Raw genomic sequence first — 8379 nt, 5'->3', positions numbered from 1 at the left:
GAGGATGCTAAGCCGCTACCAGGCTTTTCTGCTGAAAGCTTATTCTCCCAAGAGCAGGAGAGGTTTTCTATGGGGATTTGCTGCTGCTCTGGACAGTTCTTGATTAGAGATGAGCGAATCGGGTTCAGGTTCGAGTCCATCTGAACCCGAGCGTTTAGTATTTGATTAGCGGCGGCGGCTGAACTTGGATAAAGCTCTAAGGTTGTCTGGAAAACATGGATACAGCCAATGACTATATCCATGATTTCCACATAGCCTTAGGGCTTTATCCAACTTCAGTAGCCACCGCTACTGTCCTGGTGACAGCGTCCAGGTGACAGCGGGACTTTCCAGCAGTGCCCAGGTGACAGCAACACATGCCAGCAGTGCCCAGGTGACAGCGGGACATCCCAGCAGTGCCCAGGTGACAGCAACACATGCCAGCAGTGCCCAGGTGACAGCAACACATGCCAGGCATTGACCAGGTGACAGCAGGACATTCCAGTGGTGACCAGGTGACAGCAACTCATGCCAGCAGTGCACAGGTGATAGCCGGACATGCCAGGCATTGACCAGGTGACAGCAGGACATTCCAGTGGTGACGAGATGACAGCGGGACTTCCCAGCCTTAACCAGGTGAAAGCAACACATGCCAGCAGTGCCCTGGTGACAGTGGGACATTCCAACAGTGCCTAAGTGACAGCCGGACATCCCAGCCTTGACCAGGTGACAGTGGGACATCCCAGCGGTGACCAGGTGACAGCAGAACATGCCAGCCTTGACCAGGTGACAGCGGGACATCCCAGCGGTGACCAGGGGACAGTGGGACATCCCAGCGGTGACCAGGGGACAGTGGGACATCCCAGCGGTGACCAGGGGACAGTGGGACATCCCAGCCTTGACCAGGTGACATCCAGACATCCCAGCGGTGACCAGGTGACATGTAGATTGTGATGTGATTGCCACCAAAAAACAAAAACAATAAATTTAAACCAATGGTTCCATCAGGATCCCCAATATCCACTTGAAATGTATGTGACGCATTGGGGTATTGCGCCCCCTCAGGATGTTATGTGTATAGTCAGAGTGCAGTCACATTGGGGTATTACGCCCCCTCAGGCTGTATGGTCAGAGTGCAGTCACACTCGGGTTTTGCGCCCCCTCAGGCTGTTATGTGTATGGTCAGAGTGCAGTCACATTGGGGTATTGCGCCGCCTCAGGCTGTACGGTCAGAGTGCAGTCACACTGGTATTGCGCCCCTTCAGGCTAGTATGTGTACGGTCAGAGTGCAGTCACACTGGGGTATTGCGCCCCCTCAGGCTGTACGGTCAGAGTGCAGTCACATTGAGGTATTGCGCCCCCTCAGGCTGTACGGTCAGAGAGCAGTCACACTGGGGTATTGCGCCCCCTCAGGCTGTATGGTCAGAGTGCAGTCACACTGGGGTATTGGGCCCCTCACGCTGTTATGTGTACGGTCAGAGTGCAGTCACACTGGGGTATTGCGCCCCCTCAGGCTGTATGGTCAGAGTGCAGTCACACTGGTATTGCGCCCCTTCAGGCTGTATGGTCAGAGTGCAGTCACATTGAGGTATTGCGCCCCCTCAGGCTGTACGGTCAGAGAGCAGTCACACTGGGGTATTGCGCCCCCTCAGGCTGTACGGTCAGAGAGCAGTCACACTGGGGTATTGCGCCCCCCAGGCTGTACGGTCAGAGAGCAGTCACACTGGGGTATTGCGCCCCCTCAGGCTGTTATGTGTACGGTCAGAGTGCAGTCACACTGGTATTGCGCCCCCTCAGGCTGTACGGTGAGAGAGCAGTCACACTGGGGTATTGCGCCCCCTCAGGCTGTTATGTGTATGGTCAGAGTGCAGTCACACTGGGGTATTGCGCCCCCTCAGGCTGTACGGTCAGAGAGCAGTCACACTGGGGTATTGCGCCCCCCCAGGCTGGACGGTCAGAGTGCAGTCACAATGGGGTATTGCGCCCCCTCAGGCTGTATGGTCAGAGTGCAGTCACACTGGTATTGCGCCCCTTCAGGCTGTATGGTCAGAGTGCAGTCACATTGAGGTATTGCGCCCCCTCAGGCTGTACGGTCAGAGAGCAGTCACACTGGGGTATTGCGCCCCCTCAGGCTGTACGGTCAGAGAGCAGTCACACTGGGGTATTGCGCCCCCCCAGGCTGTACGGTCAGAGAGCAGTCACACTGGGGTATTGCGCCCCCTCAGGCTGTTATGTGTACGGTCAGAGTGCAGTCACACTGGTATTGCGCCCCCTCAGGCTGTACGGTGAGAGAGCAGTCACACTGGGGTATTGCGCCCCCTCAGGCTGTTATGTGTATGGTCAGAGAGCAGTCACACTGGGGTATTGCGCCCCCTCAGGCTGTACGGTCAGAGAGCAGTCACACTGGGGTATTGCGCCCCCCCAGGCTGGACCGTCAGAGTGCAGTCACAATGGGGTATTGCGCCCCCCCAGGCTGTACGGTCAGAGTGCAGTCACACTGGGGTATTGCGCCCCCTCAGGCTGTACGGTCAGAGTCAGTCACACTGGGGTATTGCGCCCCCTCAGGCTGTACGGTCAGAGAGCAGTCACACTGGGGTATTGCGCCCCCCCAGGCTGTACGGTCAGAGAGCAGTCACACTGGGGTATTGCGCCCCCTCAGGCTGTACGGTCAGAGTCAGTCACTGACAGCAGTATCTATAGGTGCAGCCCCCACCAGCCCCCTGAGCCCCCGCCGGTCACGGTACCATCCACAGACACTACACGCCTCAGACACACGTGTGTGCAGGGTAAACACTCCCCGCTGTGGACGTGACCCGTGTAGTGGGAGGAGTCACACATTCTAGTGGGGGTCACTCTCTATACTGGGGGGTTAACAACATAGCTCAGTCACACATCAGGAGGGGGCGTGGCCACCCGCCCCTCGGACCGCCCATTAACCCCACACACGCCGGGAGGCAGAGGCGGCGGCGACTGCTGTACAGACTACTCGTTGCAGGCGGCGTTGTGCTGCAGGACATTAGGGGTTAACGGGAGTCCTGCCGCGGGGATCCGGCGGCGGAAGTGGCGCGCGCTCCCGGGATCTGCTGGGATCCGCTCAGTGATCAGTGTGGGGATCCGCTTTCCCGCAGCCCAGCATGTATTCAACCTGGCCGCTGCTGCGGGGATGGACACCGGGGGGATGCTGAGCCGGCGGCCACCGCTGCTGCTGCCGCTTCTTATCACCGGCTGTGTCCTCTCCGGGCTGCAACGGACTGCGGGGGCGCAAAACGGTGAGCGGGGCCGGGGGCTCATCCATCCCACTGTGTGTGTATATAGTGTGTGTGTATATAATCTATATAGTGTGTGTGTGTGTATATAGTGTGTGTATATATATATATATATATATAGTGTGTGTGTGTGTATATATATAGTGTGTGTGTGTGTGTATAGTGTGCTTATGTATATAGTGTGTGTGTGTATAGTGTGCATATGTATATAGTGTGTGTGTGTGTGTGTACTGCATGTGTATAGTGTGCTTATGTATATAGTGTGTGTGTGTGTGTGTGTGTATAGTTTGCTTATGTATATAGTATGTGTGTGTGTGTATAGTGTGCTTATGTATATAGTGTGTGTGTGTGTGTGTGTGTGTGTATAGTGTGCTTATGTATATATAGTGTGTGTGTGTGTATAGTGTGCATATGTATATAGTGTGTGTGTGTGTGTGTGTATATAGTGTGCATATGTATATAGTGTGTGTGTACTGCATGTGTATAGTGTGCTTATGTATATAGTGTGTGTGTACTGCATGTGTATAGTGTGCTTATGTATATAGTGTGTGTGTGTGTGTGTACTGCATGTGTATAGTGTGCTTATGTATATAGTGTGTGTGTGTGTGTGTGTGTGTACTGCATGTGTATAGTGTGCTTATGTATATAGTGTGTGTGTGTGTACTGCATGTGTATAGTGTGCTTATGTATATAGTGTGTGTGTGTGTACTGCATGTGTATAGTGTGCTTATGTATATAGTGTGTGTGTGTGTGTGTACTGCATGTGTATAGTGTGCTTATGTATATAGTGTGTGTGTGTACTGCATGTGTATAGTGTGCTTATGTATATAGTGTGTGTGTGTACTGCATGTGTATAGTGTGCTTATGTATATAGTGTGTGTGTGTGTACTGCATGTGTATAGTGTGCTTATGTATATAGTGTGTGTGTGTGTACTGCATGTGTATAGTGTGCTTATGTATATAGTGTGTGTGTGTGTACTGCATGTGTATAGTGTGCTTATGTATAGTGTGTGTGTGTGTACTGCATGTGTATAGTGTGCTTATGTATAGTGTGTGTGTGTGTACTGCATGTGTATAGTGTGCTTATGTATATAGTGTGTGTGTACTGCATGTGTATAGTGTGCTTATGTATATAGTGTGTGTGTACTGCATGTGTATAGTGTGCTTATGTATATAGTGTGTGTGTACTGCATGTGTATAGTGTGCTTATGTATATAGTGTGTGTACTGCATGTGTATAGTGTGCTTATGTATATAGTGTGTGTACTGCATGTGTATAGTGTGCTTATGTATATAGTGTGTACTGCATGTGTATAGTGTGCTTATGTATATAGTGTGTGTGTACTGCATGTGTATAGTGTGCTTATGTATATAGTGTGTGTGTACTGCATGTGTATAGTGTGCTTATGTATATAGTGTGTGTGTGTACTGCATGTGTATAGTGTGCTTATGTATATAGTGTGTGTGTGTGTACTGCATGTGTATAGTGTGTGTGTGTGTGTACTGCATGTGTATAGTGTGCTTATGTATATAGTGTGTGTGTGTACTGCATGTGTATAGTGTGCTTATGTATATAGTGTGTGTGTGTGTGTACTGCATGTGTATAGTGTGCTTATGTATATAGTGTGTGTGTACTGCATGTGTATAGTGTGCTTATGTATATAGTGTGTGTGTACTGCATGTGTATAGTGTGCTTATGTATATAGTGTGTGTGTACTGCATGTGTATAGTGTGCTTATGTATATAGTGTGTGTGTACTGCATGTGTATAGTGTGCTTATGTATATAGTGTGTGTACTGCATGTGTATAGTGTGCTTATGTATATAGTGTGTGTACTGCATGTGTATAGTGTGCTTATGTATATAGTGTGTGTGTACTGCATGTGTATAGTGTGCTTATGTATATAGTGTGTGTGTGTGTACTGCATGTGTATAGTGTGCTTATGTATATAATGTGTGTGTGTGTGTGTACTGCATGTGTATAGTGTGCTTATGTATATAGTGTGTGTGTGTGTGTACTGCATGTGTATAGTGTGCTTATGTATATAGTGTGTGTGTGTGTGTACTGCATGTGTATAGTGTGCTTATGTATATAGTGTGTGTACTGCATGTGTATAGTGTGCTTATGTATATAGTGCGTGTGTGTGTACTGCATGTGTATAGTGTGCTTATGTATATAGTGCGTGTGTGTGTACTGCATGTGTATAGTGTGCTTATGTATATAGTGCGTGTGTGTGTACTGCATGTGTATAGTGTGCTTATGTATATAGTGCGTGTGTGTGTACTGCATGTGTATAGTGTGCATATGTATATAGTGCGTGTGTGTGTACTGCATGTGTATAGTGTGCTTATGTATATAGTGCGTGTGTGTGTACTGCATGTGTATAGTGTGCTTATGTATATAGTGCGTGTGTGTGTACTGCATGTGTATAGTGTGCTTATGTATATAGTGCGTGTGTGTACTGCATGTGTATAGTGTGCTTATGTATATAGTGCGTGTGTGTGTACTGCATGTGTATAGTGTGCTTATGTATATAGTGCGTGTGTGTACTGCATGTGTATAGTGTGCTTATGTATATAGTGCGTGTGTGTGTACTGCATGTGTATAGTGTGCTTATGTATATAGTGCGTGTGTGTGTACTGCATGTGTATAGTGTGCTTATGTATATAGTGCGTGTGTGTGTACTGCATGTGTATAGTGTGCTTATGTATATAGTGCGTGTGTGTGTACTGCATGTGTATAGTGTGCTTATGTATATAGTGCGTGTGTGTGTACTGCATGTGTATAGTGTGCTTATGTATATAGTGCGTGTGTGTGTACTGCATGTGTATAGTGTGCTTATGTATATAGTGTGTGTGTGTGTACTGCATGTGTATAGTGTGCTTATGTATATAGTGCGTGTGTGTGTACTGCATGTGTATAGTGTGCTTATGTATATAGTGCGTGTGTGTGTACTGCATGTGTATAGTGTGCTTATGTATATAGTGCGTGTGTGTGTACTGCATGTGTATAGTGTGCTTATGTATATAGTGCGTGTGTGTGTACTGCATGTGTATAGTGTGCTTATGTATATAGTGCGTGTGTGTGTACTGCATGTGTATAGTGTGCTTATGTATATAGTGCGTGTGTGTGTACTGCATGTGTATAGTGTGCATATGTATATAGTGCGTGTGTGTGTACTGCATGTGTATAGTGTGCATATGTATATAGTGCGTGTGTGTGTACTGCATGTGTATAGTGTGCATATGTATATAGTGTGTGTGCACTACATGTGTATATGTATATAGTGTGTTAACTACAAGTGTGTGCATATGTATACAGTGTATATACTGTGTGCAGTATACATATTATATAGTGTATATGCTGTTGCCATATATATTGTGTGCACTTTGCTGTATGTGTTCAGTGTATTTTATGTATATGCACAACATGAGGAGATGGTGATTTGTGTCAGTTATTGTATATATACTGATGTATCTGTATAGGTGTATATGTGTGATATATATATATATATATATATATATATATATATATATACAAACACACACACACTGTGCACTCTGGCTATCTGTGTGTATGTACTGTGTGCTGTCTGTGTATCAACATAGGGAGATGGTCACTGTATATCTGTGTACTGATATTAGTATAGACAGGTGGTATATATTGTGTGGAGCTATACTAATATGTATATGTGCTAAGTATATTGTTTATGTATAATCACATAGGGGGATGGTATACTATGCATCTCTGTATTTATGTCGTTTGTGTGTATAGTATACTTGTGTTTGCTATCTGTATACTCCAGTACAGCTGTCATCTCTCCATTTTTATGTCACACAATATATACAGTAGTATCATTACTATTCTATACTACAGCATGCTGCTGCTGTTCTGCGGAATCTTCTGGTGCTATACAAATATTATTATTCTCTTATACATTGTTACCTAAGATGCCGTGTACGTTGTGTCCTCTGTGCTTTCTCCTCTTTAACCCTTTCCTGCCTCGTGCTCCCCTTTGTCTGCTGGAGCCCCCATAACAACAATGGGGACTATGGTAATGGTGTGTCATCTGCGCTGTGGTCCCGGTGTAATCTGTGCGGTGATTTAGAGGTGGTGTTTGTGCTGTGAATTATTGGTTACAGTCAGGGATGGAGGGTGCACAAGGTTTCAGCTGATAGGGAGATACAGTAGTTTTTTGTTTACTGACCCCCTTTTATTACCGTCCTGTTTACTGACTTCCTTTTATTACCGTCCTGTTTATTGAGCCGTTCCCCGTTTCTAGCTGATCCTATGTCACACGTCATTGTCTGGATGGATATATGATCAGCCTTTCTTACTGTATGTGCACCTACATAGAGCAGGGTCTGTTTTTGCCGATTGCTTTCCGCCGTCATTGTTACCCAGCAGCGTCCGATAACAATTTTTCCAACAAGGGCGCAGGAAATATTAAAACCCTCAGGCATTTGCTGCTGCTTCCAATGGAAAATGATCTGCCCAAATATGCGTCTGTCTATTGTATATGGACAATGAGAAACCTAATGTGATCACAAGCTATAACTCACTGGCTCTGTGGCTGCTGGGAGTTGTAGTTGTTAAGGGGTCCTGGACACTAATGGTGCGTTTACACACGGGTCCTAAAGGAACGACTGAGTTTTCACCCCTTTTCAAATCCATTCCTCGCTTTGGCTTCCAAAATCTGTCAGATAAATCTGTCTGTGTAAACACACCATTAGGGTACAATCCCACACACCATATACGCAGCAGATACGCAACAAATACGCAGCAGATTTGATGCTGTGTTCAGTTATTTAGATCTAAACTGCTGCGTATTTGCTGCGTATCGCAGCAGTAAATACGCTGCGTATACGGTGTGTGGGTTTATACCCGTAGCTACATTTATGTTTGTGTGTTTTGTTTTGGTTTTTCTTGCTGAAAGGTGGACTTCCCCTTTAAGAAGTGGATGTGTTTATTGCTGTCTCTGAGCAAAGGTATTGCAGTGTAATATATTTTGAGCGTTAGCATTGACTTTTAGTATGAGACGTGTCGGCCGTCCAGGAATCACGGCCAGTCAGCTTGGTTAACAGTAAAGTAGAATGAATGTGATATTGATTCCTGGGCTGCAGACAGTGAACAGA

The 8379-nt window shown here is 46.5% G+C and overlaps 1 protein-coding gene across 2 annotated transcripts in view; it reads left to right on the top strand.

The window, feature by feature from the left end:
- The first annotated feature begins 2832 nt into the window (after window positions 1-2832).
- Window positions 2833-8379, top strand: part of DCBLD2 (discoidin, CUB and LCCL domain containing 2) — a 51939-nt gene continuing 46392 nt past the window's right edge. Inside the window, exon 1 of one of the 2 annotated variants that reach the window (XM_069944352.1) lies at window positions 2833-3248. In XM_069944352.1, coding sequence (XP_069800453.1) covers window positions 3143-3248 — 106 coding nt within the window. In that variant the 5' untranslated portion in view covers window positions 2833-3142. The remainder of the gene's footprint in view (window positions 3249-8379) is intronic. The other variant, XM_069944351.1, reaches the window with a different exon arrangement.

This window comes from Dendropsophus ebraccatus, chromosome 11 (genome assembly GCF_027789765.1).
Source record: "Dendropsophus ebraccatus isolate aDenEbr1 chromosome 11, aDenEbr1.pat, whole genome shotgun sequence".
Taxonomy (NCBI): Eukaryota; Metazoa; Chordata; class Amphibia; order Anura; family Hylidae; genus Dendropsophus; species Dendropsophus ebraccatus.
Note: the sequence above shows the minus strand (reverse complement) of the source record. Positions and strands in the feature narration are given on the sequence as shown.